Raw genomic sequence first — 16480 nt, forward strand, 5'->3', positions numbered from 1 at the left:
CCTAACTAACGTGACTATCTCATCAGCCAAAAGTAGGCCCATGCTTCCCATTGAAATACTGGAAAGTTTATGTTGGTTAAATATGTTCTTCCTTTTAAATATTTTAATTTTTTTTCATTTGGAGAGGGTGTGTGCAAATAAGATATGTTCAGGGTACATAGAAATTGGTTCATTTTTTTCAAACTATAGTTCGACCCCACTACAATCTGAGGGACCACAAACCAGCCCTCAGCTTAAAAAGCCTGAAGACCCCTTCTGTGGCAGAATTAACTTATCAGACCACAGTTGATACTGTTTCAAACAAAAGTATATGTTAGAGAACTGCAACCATTTCCAGACATTATTTGACAAAACTCAAGATGAAAGTGTTTTACAAAGATCAGGACTGTAGCAAGAACCTGTAGCAGTAGTGGAGAAAGTGCATTCCTCCTGAGGCTACAACACTGCTAAATGCCGTCAGTCCATTCCATACAGTTAGCAAGTCCGTCCATCCCTTTATTTATAACCCCTCCTTTCTCCCATTCAGGGCTCAATAGTGAAGAGGGATTGGGAGTTACAGTCTACCACATGGAAGTTCACAGTTGTTTACCCCTAGCCTATAGGCTGCTGTCAAATTACATCCAACCAAAAAGTGGACCACATCAAACCAAAAGGTCCAAAGATTTAGCATGATAATCAAGATTTTAGTAGGATTTTGGTGTATGGCCAAAAAGGCCAGGAACTGTTGCTAAAAATAAGAAGAACAAATATGCATAATATCTGCCTATGTTTACTTCTATGTACGCACCCATATTTTAAAAGTATTGACATTTAAGCTGAAATGCAGGAAAGCTTATCACAAGAGCAGCTGTTACCAGACTATATCCTGCTCAGTTTGCTATCCCATGGTAATGATTGATGGTTGTTTTCTCTATCACTTCCAATTGTTCTTTACTGAGAAACCAGAGTTAAGCAAGACATAAGAGTCTCAACAGAGGAAGGCCCTCTATCAAATAGAACACATGGCCACTCTATAGGACTAAAATTTATATTTTAAGATTTCTTTGTAACATACTTTTTAAATTATTGTGGCAACGTGATGCTGAGGCAAAGAACGCAAACATCTTAGCATGCATTAATAGAACCATAGTTTTAAGTTAAATAAAGCTCCCCTATATTGTTCATAATCATGCCTCATCTGCAATATTGTGTTCAGTTCTGGGGACCTCATTTTAAGGCGGGCAAATTTGAGCAGGATCACAAAAGATCAATAAGCATGATAAGAAGTAAGGAGAACAAAACACACAAGGAAAGGTTTATTTAGTCAGGTGATGGGAAGACTGAGGGACATGACTGCAGTCTTTAAAATTTTCAAGGGCTGTCGCATAGGCCCCACCTACACTGTCATCTTTGAACTCGATTTTATTTATTTATTTATTTATTTATTTATTTATACCATTTTTATCCCGTCCTTCTAAACCCCCGAAGGGTAACTAAAGGTGGCCTTCAATTGGCAATCATTAAATGCCGACAAAGAAACAGTTAAAGCACAACAATTAACATAAATGGGTCGACAACAGTAAAAATACATTAAAATACATTTAAAATATTGACCCTTAAAATATTAACACAACCAAGTCCGAGTCTGCAAATCCAAATCATAGTCCAGAGTTCCAGTCCAAGGTCTCTTCATTGTCAATTCTCACAAGTCATTACAGTTGTTGCTCAGCTGGCTGCCCAAATGCTTGGTCCCAAAACCAAGACTTGAGTTTTTTCCTAAAGGAGAGGAGAGGAGGAGTCACCCTGATTTCATTGGGGAGTGCATTCCACAGTGTAGACTCATATGATGCAGAATGAATTGAATAATATGACTCTACACTGCCATATAATCCAGTTCAATGCAGTTAATCTGTATTCTGAAACTGGATTATATGGCATTGTAGATGGGGCCATAGAGCAGGGGTCCTCAAACTAAAGCCCGTGGGCCAGATACAGCCCTCCAAGGCCATTTACCCAGCTCGCACTTAGGGTCAACCTAAGTCTGAAACAACATGAAAGCACACAACAACAACAACAACAACAATAATCCTATCTCATCAGCCAAAAGCAGGGCCACGCTTCCCATTTAAATACTAATAAATTTATATTTGTTAAAATTGTTCTTCCTTTTAATTATTTTATTGTTTTGAAGTGGGTTTTTTTTTTTTTGCACTACAAATAAGATGTGTGCAGTGTGCACAGGAATTCAGCCATGGTTGTTGTTGTTTTGTTGTTTTTTCTTCAAATTATAATCCAGCCCTCCAACAGTTTGAGGGACTGCGACCTGGCCATCTGTTTAAAAAGTTTGAGGATCCCTGCCATAGAGGATGGTTGAACATTTGTTGTCTGCTGCCCCAGAGGGTAGGACCAGATCAAATGGTTTTAAGTCACAAGAGGATATCTTTTGATTGAACATTAAAATGAACTTCTTGACAGTAAGTTGTTTGACAATTCAACCAATTACCTAGAGAGCTATTAGGTATCACTTTTTCTGGGTATCTTCAAGAAGAAGTTAGATAGCTACCTGATGGGGGTGCTCTAGGTGCAATTCCTACACCGAGCAGGGAGCTGGACTTATTGGCCCATAAAGGCCCTTCCAATTCTATGAATCTATGATAAGGCTAGTTAGAAGGTTATCTGTTGTACCGTGAAGGAAGCAAAATACTAACTGACTTATCTTCTACTTCATTCATTAAGCCTCCAATAAACAGAACTTTCTAGTTTGCAGCAACCATTTTCTCCCTGTACCCTGTACTCATAAACCATGAACGTTATGTTTGAGAAAGCATGGTGGGTTTTATGCTGCCACTGCTACTTGGAACCAGAAAGGAATCATTTGGTATGTACAAGAACGCATTAGGTACAAGTCCGTTCTTGAAAATGCTACTCTTCAATGACAATGCAGTCAGCATTGCCAAGAGATTCCAGGAGCTGGACTTCAAAAAAGGTCATTTTCCAAGCACAGGTATTATTCTGACCTGAAGGAACTAGAACCTTGTCCTCTTTTTAAGTCAGCTACAAAAGCAAAGAGCAAGCTGGTCGAATTAAAGGAAGCCCCGTTCAATATGATTATCTTTAGCACATTCATCTTTTGCAAAAACATGGAATGAAAATGTTCTACAACTCTTCCCACTGACTGCAACCTGTTTTAATTTAGAGCTATGATCCAGTCAGTTTAGCAGATCAATTTACATGCATTTATTAATGCTGGGCACTGCATCAATTCCTGCTGAGGTGCCCACACTAATTCATACCTATGCTGCTTGAATGCAACGGTTCCTGAACAAAGGCTGTTGAGCCCAGAAGCTCTTTGTTTTATCTGCCGAAACACCTGGGTGGCTGTTCCACTCCTGAAGCTAAATTGCTCTCTCCAAGGTCAAGGCCTGCTTTCCCAGAGGACAAAAGAGAGACTGTCATTGTTCGCTGATGTCTGATTTATGAAGACCAATCTATCACTAGGATTCCTAATGATCAGAACAGACAATTTGCACTGCAATTTACGGTACAATGTGAACTATTAGCTGAAGCTAGAGATATGGGGGGGGGGGTGTGTCAGGCTATAACTCTATGAATACTGCAATGGCCATGCTAACTGGTGGATTCTGAGACTTGTGGTTCAAAAAGGAACTTTCCAGTGTTGTATTGCTTAGCAAACCATTGCCACTACGTTGGCAGCAAACAGCCACCTTACCACAGAATCATCCATAAGGGTGCATCCATACTGTAAAATTAATGCAGTTTGACATCAATTTAACTTCCATGGAATCATGGGAGATGTAGCTTTACAAAGTCTTTAGCTCTCTTTGCCAAATAGTGCAAGTGCATCACCAAATTCCCTTTATTCCATATTTATTCCATTCCACTTAGCTATGGCAATTAAAATGGAGGCAGACTGTATTAATTCCACAGTGTATATTACTAATTTGGAGTAAAAAATATTACTGCTCTTTTTTATAATATAGGAATCAATTTCTAGCCTTTCGTGTTATTTTACTCCAGTGCTAAGTTTTCTGTATGTACACAAGAATCCACTTTCAGTCTCCTTTGTGGAGAGAAAAAGAGGGGTATAAACAAACATAAACATAGCAATGAAAATAATGAAAATGAAAAATGAAAAAACCAGGTGAAATATGCAGACCCCTGAATTTGTATTCCAAAGTACATTTAGGAATGATTTTTTTATTGTGCCTTCAACCTCCACTTTTCCTTGTGATTTCTGTTTTGGTAGACAGTCCTGTTTTTGAAGGTACCTAGTGTGTGTGTGTGTGTGTGTGTGTGTGACCATACTTACAGATCCATATTTTTATGCATGCTTGGGGTGGCCTTTTTCTGTTTTGCCATTCACACATGCTATGTAAAGAATTCTAGAGGCAGCTGTTACTTATCTTGCCTTTTCTAGGCAGACACAGTTACATAGGATCAGTTTTCACTGATCTTACGTAACTGTCTGTGTCTGCCTAGAAATAACTCCATTCTTTCCCAGCTCAAGTTTCTTGCATTGTTTCTTACAGACATGCTGTTGCAACCTGCTACAAAAAGTCTGTATTCCTCCAGCCCTCCTCCTTCATCTTCTCAATCCTGATGCTGCTAAAACCCCGTCCAGTTTGACAGAAGACATGTATGAACAGTGAAATGATGGGTGGGTATGAAAATAATTTGCAAAGGGGACTTTCTTTTTCAGAGTCTTTGTTAATTGAGATATAGCAGTACATTACACATACATATTATGGAATTTATTTTATGTGCGTCACTCTGATGTTTCTTGAGGGAAGGGATGATAAATATAGCAGATGAATTATAATTATCCTAAGTACAAACAACATTCAGTTATTTAAGAATAAAATTCCATGGAAGGTTCCCTAAATCTCTTCACAATTATGCCAAGTAAATTCAAATAAAATTGAGTGTATGTTCCCCCAACAGCAAGTTAAGTCCAAAATTATTTCATGGAAGCATATAAAATATTATGGCCATGATCCAACAAACTGGCAGAGCATAAAGCTCCAGCCTTGCAGTTCCATACCCACACACATCCCATCAGGCCTGTAGCCAGGATTTCGTTTCGGGGGGGGGGGGGCTAAAAAAATTTCAGGGGGGGTTTCGGGGGGGCTGAGTTTCGGGGGGGGGCTGAGTCTGAGTGAAAGAGGGTCTAGCCTAGCAAACCTTTTGTACCATTACCCGAATACCCCCATGCATATGGGATATATTGAGTATGGTGATCAGATCATGATATGAATAAACATAACAGTTTAAATAATGCACCAGTAAGGCCTTTTCGCGAACCACCATGAGAATTTCGGGAGGGGGCTGAAGCCCCCCGACCCCCCCCCCCCCCCCCCCAGCTACATGCCTGCATCCCATATATCTTTTGGGATAAGAGGCTATCCTCTAACCAACAAGCAAACAATCGTGGAAGTCTAAAGGGACAACTGTGGAAAGCCAGAGAGCACATTTGCCTCCTCGGGAGACTTGAGCAGCTGTTGAAGACTCCTCAGGAAACCTTGAGTCTCTACACTCCACTCACACTCCCAGAAAAAAAATCAGTCCCCCCCAAAATGTCCCCAAATGACTTCTAGGGCTCATGGGGAAATTTTCACCATGTCTCTTGGCTTTCATGGGAAGTGAGTGGAAATCATATTGTGGTTCTGAGGGGTTCAGTTCCAAAAACAGACCGAAGGGTTCACACTTTATGCCCATCCCAAACTATGCAAACTGTCAAGTCCCAGAAAGGGTGGTTGTAGCAGATGTGGTTACATTATACTGATGCAGAGGGCACAGGGAGACAAGTCAAATTGTGAAGAATCAGCTTCTTTTGGTTCAGAAAGGGAGGGAAATGAAAGCCCACTTGTAATCAGAATATACCCTCTTATCCCTTGCGCTCAAAGCAACATCATCCACACAGTATCCCCTTTCCTCCCTTCAACACTTGGAAGCTGCGGCCACATCTGCCGCCTGTCCTGGGGCTTGAGAGCTGCAAGCGAAAGTTATTCATGCAAGCCATGTTATACGCCAGCCTGTCACTAACATGAACCCAACCAATATAACATATCATACTTGCAATATGAATCTCACAACTTCCAACAAGATCTACTCCCACATAAGAGTGAGCATCTTTTTATTTAAGTCTATTCCTATTAACTGGGTACCACAATGCTGAACAGACAAGACTGATGTAAAGGCTGATTCTAACAAAAGAATGGGCAATAACTGAAATGGTGAATTCATCAATGGACTATTCCGACTTGGCTGATCTTGCAAAACCAGTTTCGATCCAAGGATGAAGAAAGAATGCTCCTGAAAGGCAGACCAAAACTAATCTTTTGCAGTCTAATCCCATTTCAGTACTTACATCAACACAGGAAACCAACAGAAATTCTGAATCTACAGACATATCCTCTCTTTTGAAAAGATTTTGAGCTAGCTTACAGGTTGTTTCATTTATATGGAACACAAACTTCTGTGTGATTATTCTCTGCATTGAACTACATCTCTCATGTAACTTTTCAAGTGGCTCCTCTTAATTATGGAAAAGGTTTCAAAACAAGTGAAAGACATCCTTGAATGCACTCACATAGAAATGCTCCACACAGCTAAGAAGACCTCAATAACAAAGCATGTGGTATACTATTACCAAATCACTATGCAGAAGAGGAAGGAAAATTGGACTAGAATCATACAGTTGGAAGAGATCCTCAAGGGCCATGCAATCCAAACCCCTGATATAAAGGAATACACAAAGCACTTTCGACAGATAGCAATCAAGCCTCTGATTAAAACCCTCCAAAGAAGGAGGCTCCACATTTGTGGTTTTATATCAGTTGTAGAAATTGTGGACAAAAGATCCCAGCACAACTGGCTATACTAACTAACAATTCAATCGCACCCCTGCTTTACCAAGCAGTGGAAGCAGAAGGGATAGGTCCATGCCCCAATGTGCTTCCCGTTTAACCCCCTTATCATACTGGGGCTTTAATGCCGGCAGCCCCATTCTTCTGGTGCATGTAAAATTCTGGGAAATGTAGTTTGGGAAGGCGAAGTCCTCTGTAGCAGAATATTCAAAAGGCCCTGCCCTAAATTAGATTTTCCAGAATTCTGCACACGCCAGAAGAACAGAGCTGCCCACATTAAAGCCCCAGTATGATAATGTGGTAAATCCCTTTACAGAGAGAGGGATAACAAAAAGCAAAGTGAGCAGGTGCAGTTCAATGTCCTTGTACTTATTTTGGTTGAACATATGATTCTTATTATTCATACAGTCATTTTCAAATAACCATGTGTTGAGACTCAAAGAGTATTAGAACCCTGAACCTAAGATTAAAATCATTAGTGCAAACCTATGCGTGCTTACTTGGAACTCAGCTGCATTACATCCCACTGGGCTTCAGCTTACAACTGAAATTTTAGTCGATCTTGCAGTATGCAAAATCATAGAATCATAGAGACCACATGGGCCATCTAGTCCAATCCCCTGCCATGCAGGAAATGCACAATCAAAGTACCCCTTACAGATGGCCAGCCAGCCTCTCCAATACTGATTCAGCATGGCTGCTCTTGTTATCAAGTCACAGTAAACCTCCCACAAAAGATTTATATTTCAGTAATAAACAACAAATAAACATACAATTTTTCCTTTTTATTAAAAAACCTTTTCTGGAGGTCCAAAGTTGTAAAACTCTAAAGATTCGAGGAACGGAACAAACCTAGCAGCAGTTTAACCCTTTAATAAATTGTATCAATTTAATGACTTCTATGTAATTTGTATTTTTCTTACTGTGTACTGTGTCAAATCAGTGCCTTTGTCTTCTGAGCTCGACACCTTTTTTTTCCACAGAACTAGATATTTGAGTTAATCAAAAACTCATCAGCATATCTGCACCATTGTTTCCCCCTGGGTTGTACGCTACAGGGGGTGTTTCTACAGCTAATTGGCTTCTTACAGAGACCAATCCTCAGCCGTTATCCTTCCTGCCATGGAAATCCCTGCCTATAGGCTGTGACATAAAAGGGACCTCCAATCAATCCCGGTGTGGATCCTGGCCTGCCTCTTCTCCAGCCAACATGGGATAGGAGCAAGAAGTCTGAATAGCTGTCAGAACTGTATAAGATGTTTTGCATTTCTCTGTATATTCATGCTTGTACCATTTGAAGCAAATTATTTGTACTTGTACCCTCTCTGGTGAGCTTGTTTCTCTGTCCTGGACTATCTGGCTTAGTTTATATTCACTAGGCATGGATGCTCTAACTGCGGTTCTAGCTAAATCACTACACACTTGAAGATATACGCAATCATTCAGGCACAGGGGCATTTTCTTCACCAAACTGCAATATAAGCTTCAGAGCTCACAACTGCTACCCAAACTGTTTTACATTTGGACTATTTAACACAGTCGAGCTATGAGATCTCAAAGAGAACATTTACATGCAAGGAGCTTCCATTATAGTGGATTCAGGATATGCATTTCTGAGTTACTACAGCTATTAGCAGCCAGAAGAACTACTCCCTCTAGAAAAGAGTAAAATCCATAGGCTGCAGAGCTGACCTAGGCAATTCTACTGAAGTTTCCAATTAGCTATTGCATTCACACAAAACACAAGGGACAAACAGGTCCTTGAAAAATAATACCACACACACATTCATTTTAGGAGAAATCTGAAAGACTTCCTATCTGCTGTGTTAGACTAGCAGTTAGCAATGAAAAAAAATCAATTAAATTCTTAATAGTGAACAGTAAGAGGAAGTCTGCAGAAAACAAATAAAAAGGTGAAATCTTCTTTCATACACTCCCATAGGTATATAAAATCCATCCTATACACACAGTTGAGGAATGAAAAGTATCTAGAAAACTTACAACAAAAGTATTTATAATATATTGAGGAGGATTAGATTTGCCAGAATATACTGGAGCCTCCTTCTGAGTGAGAAAGGAGAGAAAAATGAAGAAAAGTCTTTTTTCCTCATCTTACATGTTCAAATAGAAAGTGTATTTGTTGAGCTGTCACAAATGTTGATGCACAGTATTAGAAAATGTACATAACACACAAACACCACAGAATCTTAAATACAGTACATTTGAGTAAACACACACAAGAACCAATTCAGCAGGCAGTGGGACTTTCTTTGCAAACGTGAACAGAACTGTACTGTGCCAGAGTTGAGAAAAAGATGAACTATTTTTAAAAATCCATTGCTTTGTGTTGGTGCACACAGACACAAAGCCACAGGACTTTAAAAGGTTTAACTCAGAAAAGAAGCTACCCTGCAGGTTTAGTTTTATAAGCAGAAGTCCTTAGGCTCTTAAACAGCACAGAAGACTGGGCAACTTGGAAAGCGCTGAGCAAACTGCGCTTTGGCACCACAAGATGCACTCTGACACCAACCTTAAGAAATGGGGCTTCAAAGTGGAATCCACAATATGTGAGTGTGGAGAAGAGCAAACCACAGGCCACCTATTACAATGCAGCCTGAGCCCCACCACATGCACAATGGAGGACCTTCTTATAGCAACACCTGATGCACTCCAAGTTGCCAGCTACTGGTCAAAGGACATTTAATAGAATGCCAAGTTTTTAAACTTTGTATTTTCTCAAATATATTGGTTCACTCCCGATACAATAAAAAATATACTTATAAAATTGCAAAGAGGAAGTGTCGGAATGACTTAGCTTGCACATTTAACAAAACCAATTGCTCGGCTACTCCTCAATGTGGTTCTTGTTTTTAACTGCTATCAAGTTAGCTTTCACTTATGGTGACTGTCTGAAGAAATCTCCCAAACATCTTGTTGACAACCATGCTCAGTCCTGAAACATAAGGTGGTTGTGAGCAACCTCTGAGGGCCCTTCCACACAGCCATATTGTTGGGTTTCATCCCCGATTGCACAATTTTCCAGCCCTCAATGAATAGTTAGCCTAGCTAGAATTAGAGTGAGCGATTCCTTCCTCAAATTCCTAAGCATACCTATCTCAAAAGGGGCTTTGAAGGGACTTGGTCTCACTCTTTCTCCTTGCCATTATCTCCTCCCCTTCTGAATATTTAGCAATGTGATATCTGTGAGGGATAAAGTAACTTCCTCTTTAAAGGTATTTTGATTGCCCTGGATTTATTGCCCTGTTTTGGCCATGTGGTTATTCTCCATTTTGGCCTCTCTCTTCCTTTGCTTCCTTTGAGTAAGGATGCATCTTTCTTTTCTCCAGGCAAGATGTAGCTGCATGGATATTTTCTTATTTCTATCCTCTTTTCTTTTCTTAAAAGATAGCTTAGCAAGCTAGTTAGCTCCAAAAATGGATTTTTTTTTACTTTAATATATATATTTGAATCTATGAAATTGTGGCTCCTGCAATCCTGTGCCATCCTGTTGAATGGAGACTAATTCTTGCTCACTTCATGTAAGCTTCTGCTGCTTATGAACTGTACTTCTGGCACTCTGCTATATTTTTGTGGAATCACCCCCAGTGAAGGTTATTTTTTGAGCCTGACAACTCTGATTCCCATTACATATAACCTGGAATATCAAGGCAGAAAAAACCAACAATAATATCTGCTTTGAACTGGGTTATCTGATTCCATATTCCTGTTCAAAGCACAAAATGTGGGGTTTTATTCAGCTGTGTGGAAGGGGCCAGAGTCTCATCGTCCAGCACAACCTTTTGTTTCACTTTGGAATATCTTATCATAGGGTTTTCAAACAAAAAATATATTGCTGGAGCCTCTTTCTGAGAAGTACAAATAAGTGTCAGCTATGGTGGCAAAACCATTATATCTGGGAGATTCTCTGCCATTGTCACCCCCTATTACTGCTGCTGCCAAGTAGCTGTTTGGCAAATTTAGTCTGTTTCCTCAGCAAAAGCCCATCTGATGCCAAGATTTTACCAGCAGCAATGTTATCAGAAGCATGGCCCTTTGTCTGCAATCTCACCATCATGGAAAGCTAGTGGGAACACAGGTCTACCCAGAGAATAATGTTTGAATCCAGGGCAAAAGGCTCAGGCATTTTTATTTAGTTTGAGTTAACGCAACTCTTGGTATGAAAGACCTCCAAGAGATTCTGGTATTCACTGCTCAAGACTAGAGGTGCTCACATCCCTGAACAACGCAGCAACCTCATTAGTTTTCTTAATTTCTTGAGAATGGAGAGGGGATGAATCTAACTGGTTTTTTCCTACTGACAAGCTGCATCTGGAGTGCACTCTGGGAACCAAAAAGCTGGTGGGCAGAGATGGGTGAGGGGAGGGGGAGACTCATTTCATGATCACCTGAAGCCTAACATTCACATCCAAGACCCCAAATCCATTTATTTGTCAAATTGACATCTGCCCCCCTGTCATCAAGGATATCCCTTATTGGAGAACCAGGGAGTTTTTCCCTTATTGGATTGGCAAACAACCCTTTTTGTAACAGATGCCCCCTATTTATGAGTTAGAAACAACAACAACAACAATAGTCTTTAATGTATTGTTGAAGGCTTTCATGGCTGGAATCACTAGGTTGTGAGTTTTCCAGGTTGTGTGGCCGTGTTCCAGAAGCATTTTCTCCTGTTGCTTCATCTGCATCTATGGCAGACATCCTCAGAGGTTGTGAGGTCTGTTGGAAACTAGGAAAATGGCCATGAAATGCTAATCAAGGTGGCCAATTGACATGTGATCATGTATGCAATTCATTTTAGTATCCCTGTTACCAGAGTGCTCTGAGGCAGCTTATATTTAGGGTCTCATGAAAAGAATGTCCACCCTGGACATTCTACAGATACATAAACCTCACTTGCCTAGTTTCCAATAGACCTCACAACCTCTGAGGATGTCTGCCATAAATGCAGGCAAAATGTCAGGAGAGAATGCTTCTGGAACATGGCCATACAGCTCACAAAACTCAGAAAAACCCAATAAAACTTTTTGTATATACCCTGCCGCCATCTCCCGGAGGGATTCAGGGTGGCTCACAAGGCAAACACGCAAAATACAAAAAGTGCAAAGACAATAACAACAACAAAAACATAAAATAAAGAAAGAAATGTGTGTGTTGTGTCAATTTATAAATATGGACAACCTTTTAATTCTTGTACGAGGAGTTAACAGAGATCAATACTTCCTTTCAGTACTGAGCTAGAGCACAGAGTTGTTAATACAAGTCAAGCATCTTTCATCCAAAAAGCACAGAACCAGCAATTATTTGCATTTTGGATACATTTCGGTGGCTTTTGGAATACCTGCATTTGCATATACATATACCATCATGAGATATCTTGGAGACGGGACCCAATAAAACTATCAGATGTTTCATATACCATTTATATCAGGCATGAGCAAGCTTGAGCCCTCCAGGTGTTTTGGACTTCAACTCCCACAATTCCTAACAGCCTGTTAGGAATTGTGGTAGTTGAAGTCCAAAACACTTGGAGGGCCAAAGTTTGCCCATGGCTGGTTTATACATATAGCTGGAAGTAATTTTAGACACATTTCAAATGATTCTGGCCATGAAAGCATATGAATATTGAATCCCCAGAAAGCAAAGGTGTCACTGTCTCAGCTAGCCATGGGGACAATTTTGAAATGGTAGATAAAGGGGAGTTCAACCTGTGGCTACTTCTCAATTATGTCCTTTGGAAACCTTGGCCTTTAGGCCCTCACGGACCACCTGGCAAGCTCAGGAGAAGCCTTTCCACTAGTCAAGGCGTGCCAGCTCCTAGCCACCAACCTCTGTAGATTCTCAGGTGACAGGAGGAGGAAAACGAGCGACTTCTCTGGCTTTGGAGAGGTCTTGAGTGTTCTCCAAAGCCGCAGGAGGAGCCAATGACTCTTGCCCTCCTGCGACCTAAGAATCAGAACTCAAAAGAAGGCAACCAGGATCTAGGCAAGGATGGAGAGTGGGGCTACTGTCTACCATTCACTTCCCATCCCACTCAAGACCTGACCCACCCCATAGTTAGCTGGTCTCAGTGAGGCAAGCTTCAGGCTTTCTCTCCGGCATCAGTCCCCCCCACCCCCACCCATACACGCACACACCAGGCATGGGCAAACTTGGACCCTCCCTCAGCTAGGACCCTCCCTCAGCTAGCGGCTGAGGGGGACAAGGAAAGGGCCTGAGGCTGTTAGGAATGGTGGGAGTTGGAGTCCAAAACACCTGGAGGGAGGGTCCAAGTGTGCCCATGCCTGACTTACACCCACAAAACCTATTTTCCAGAGTTTGGAAACGTTTTCTTTTTCTTCCTGTTGGACTACAAATCTCAGAACCCACCACACACAGCCTCCAAGGGGAAACTTTCCCAAAACGCTTCCCAGAAGTAAATGTTTGAAGCGGCTCAGCTTTTCCCTCTCGGGTAAAATGACACGTGCGATGGATGTCGGTGAAATACAAGGAGGAAGGGAAGCGATCCGGATTTCGAGCTGGCGCATTTGGCTAGGGAAAAGTGATGCCCCAAAAGGAAACGTGATGGGGCCGGGGACTTGAGGCATTGCAGCTCCTTCTCGACTCTGGGACTGGGAGTTCCCCAAAGGACCGCTCATCTCCGGGTCGTGGATTCTGAGACTTGCGTCTCTCCCAAACCTGTCCTCCGTGCTTTGCCTCCAAGTTAAGGAAGTTGATGGGTGGCAGGGAGGAGACTCTATGGGCTCCCGAATAGCGAAGTCCAATCCCGCTCAGTTTAATGAGAAGGAATGATGGAAAGCAGAGCGGGATCCACTCATCCCACGTCATTAGTGAGAGTGTTTGCAAGGACACGCGTGGCACCCCTCTTAACTCACCTCACACCCTACAGGGCCGAGGGTTGTCAAGGCGTGCATGGTGCCCTCGCACCCTCCGCCCCACGTCCCGCGTGGGAATAGGCTGCAAGGACACGCGTGCTCACATATTCCACCCCCCAAAGAACTCCCCCCACCTGGCTCCACGGATATGAACGCCCACCCTGCAAAGCCGACCTAGCCATCTCCCCCTCTATCCACTTCCGCTGCCCCGCGTAAAAGTGGTTCGCATTTCACTCGTGGGAGCCACGCTCAATCTACCAGACGCCCCGCGTGGGAGGGAGCAGCCAGGACACGCGTCTATCAATCCCACCCCTTAGTGAAGAAGGGGGTTTGTAAAGACACGCGTGAAGCACCTCACAACCCACGTCACGGTCATGCGTGAGATGGGTCTGTCCGCACACGCGTGGCATCCCACTGAATCCACTTTACATCCCGCGTGGCGAGGAGGAGAGGGTGTTTGCACTGAAGAGGTGTGGCTCACGCCGCAATTTACCCCCCTGTCCCAGCGTGGGTTGCAAAAACACGCGTGGGCACCCTTTCAATCCACAACATGTCCCGCGTGGGAGGGGTTTGCCAAGGCAACTCATCCCACGTTCGGCTGGGCGGGGATTGACAGGACACGCGTGGGGTCTTCTTCTGACCCTCGCGCGTGGGAGTGGGTGGCCCCTTCAGCCTCGTCTCCCACCTGCTCCATGTCAAGTCAAGCCCAAAGAGAGGCAAAATAGAGAGAAGAAGGAGGAGGCAGAGAGGGCGCCCTACCTGGATGCAACATACTTTGGAAATAGAAGATGACCAGGGCGAAGGATCCCAAGCAAGTGACCAGCACCATCCGACAAATCCGGTTCATCCTCATTACTTCCAGCAGCGCCGGCTTCATGGCTTTGTCCCGGCGTGGATGGGGAGGGGGCTGGCGCTGGAGGAGGGAGGCAGAGGGGCTCCTGCCGGCTGCCTGGCTCTCTCCCGCCGCACTTCTCCCGGCTTCAGTCGGAGGAGCGGCTGCAAGAGCAGCAGGCGCCGCCGTCTCCTCCCGCCCTCCTCCTGCCTCCCTGCCTTCCTCCCTCCGCCTCCGCCGCCTCTCTGAAGGAGGAGGAGGATGATGCTTCGGGTAGCAGCTCCCAAGCGCTACTTCATTTGCCTCGCCAGAAGCCCAGGGACCAACCCGGGCTGGAAGGTACCATTCCACCCTCTCCTGGCGGGGGGGAAAGCGGGGAGGGATGCGCCTGCGCAGAAAGCGGAATCGGAGCGGAGACCCTTCGCACGCGGCGCGCCACACCCTCCTGGAGGAACTTGGTGCCGTCCAGCTGTTCCCCCTGAACGAGCCGACGCTTTCTTCGCGGTCCTAAAGCCGCCTGCTTTCTACTGCCTTGACGGCTGCATCTATGCTGTAGTAGTGTAGAACTCATGCAGCTGGCAGGCCTGTAGCGAGGGGGTGGTTTTAGGGGTTCAACCCCCCCCCCCCGAAATGTTTCAGATTTTTTTAAAAAAACCTGGTTTACTCATGAATTTTAACTGGTTAACCAAATCCTCATGCTGCTAAGTCTATGAGATGCAAAAAATTAAGAGTCCCTCCAGAACTCTAAGCACTATCTCAAGCAAATATTGACAATTTATTCACACTGTCATTACTTGCAGCAATAGCCGATGTAGTGAAGCAACCAAGTTGGGTGTGTGTGTGTTGAATGCTCTCATTAAGGAGGCCAGACTTGGTGGAGGTGGTTGACAGGGGTGGAGCTGCAGGCTATTGAAAGTTGCTCTGCCCCCTGCTGTGCTCTTTGCTTCAGCAAATTTTCAACCCTCCCTGAAATTTTCACCCCCCCCCCCAATTTTCAACACCCCCCCCCCGTGCCAAAATTGTCAACCCTCCCTGAATTTTTTTCTGGCTACGGCCCTGGCAGCTGGACATCACTTTAACTGTCATAGCTCAGTGTCATGCCCGTAGCCAGGATTTTGATGGGGGGGGGGGCTGAGTCTGAGTGAAAGAGGGTCTACCCTAACAAACCTTTTGTATTGTTACCACAATACCCCTATGCATATGGGATATATTGAGTATGGTGATCAGATCATGATATCAATAAACATAACAGTTTAAATAATGCACCAGTAAGGCCTTCTTGCAGACCACCATGAGAATTTCGGGGGGGGGGCGGTGAAGCTCAAGCCCACCCACCCCCCAACCCACATGCCTGGATGGAATAATGTGAACCGCAGTTTTATTATAGTGTAAATATAATATAGTTAAAACGGCACTACCTAAAAGAATCCCAAACCTTGTGTGATTATGGAGCAGAACAGACCACTCCGCATCTGTATGCTTGTCCACTCTGCCCTGCCTCATGTACAGAGGAGGAATTGTTGGAGGCTACAGACAATGCTGTTGCTGTTTCCTGTTTTTGGTCAACCTGTGCTACCTGTGCACCTTCTATTTTAATCAGTTTTATACTAATTTATGCAATGTTTTTGATACGAAATAAATAAATATAGTGTAGATGCCCATGTGGACCAGGGCTCTGTCTACACCAGGCATGGGCAAACTTGGGCCCTCCAGGTGTTTTGGACTTCAACTCCCACCATCCCTGACAACCAGGCCCGTAGCCAAGGGGGGGGGCTTGAGGGGCTTAACCACCCCCCCCCCCCCCGAAATTCTCAGGATGGTCCATGAGAAGGCCTTACTGGTGCATTATTTAAACTGTTACCTTTATTCATATCATAATCTGATCACCATGC

The 16480-nt window shown here is 43.5% G+C and overlaps 1 protein-coding gene across 2 annotated transcripts in view; it reads right to left on the minus strand.

Moving 5' to 3' along the window:
• CHST11 (carbohydrate sulfotransferase 11) overlaps window positions 1-14910 on the minus strand; it is a 262676-nt gene extending 247766 nt beyond the window's left edge. The window contains exon 1 of one of the 2 annotated variants that reach the window (XM_060776906.2): window positions 14531-14910. In XM_060776906.2, the coding sequence (XP_060632889.1) occupies window positions 14531-14633 (103 nt within the window). In that variant the 5' untranslated portion in view covers window positions 14634-14910. Of the gene's footprint in view, window positions 1-14515 lie in introns of both variants that reach the window. The other variant, XM_060776905.2, reaches the window with a different exon arrangement.
• Between the last annotated feature and the right edge of the window lie 1570 nt (window positions 14911-16480).

This window comes from Anolis sagrei, chromosome 5 (assembly GCF_037176765.1).
Source record: "Anolis sagrei isolate rAnoSag1 chromosome 5, rAnoSag1.mat, whole genome shotgun sequence".
Taxonomy (NCBI): domain Eukaryota; kingdom Metazoa; phylum Chordata; class Lepidosauria; order Squamata; family Dactyloidae; genus Anolis; species Anolis sagrei.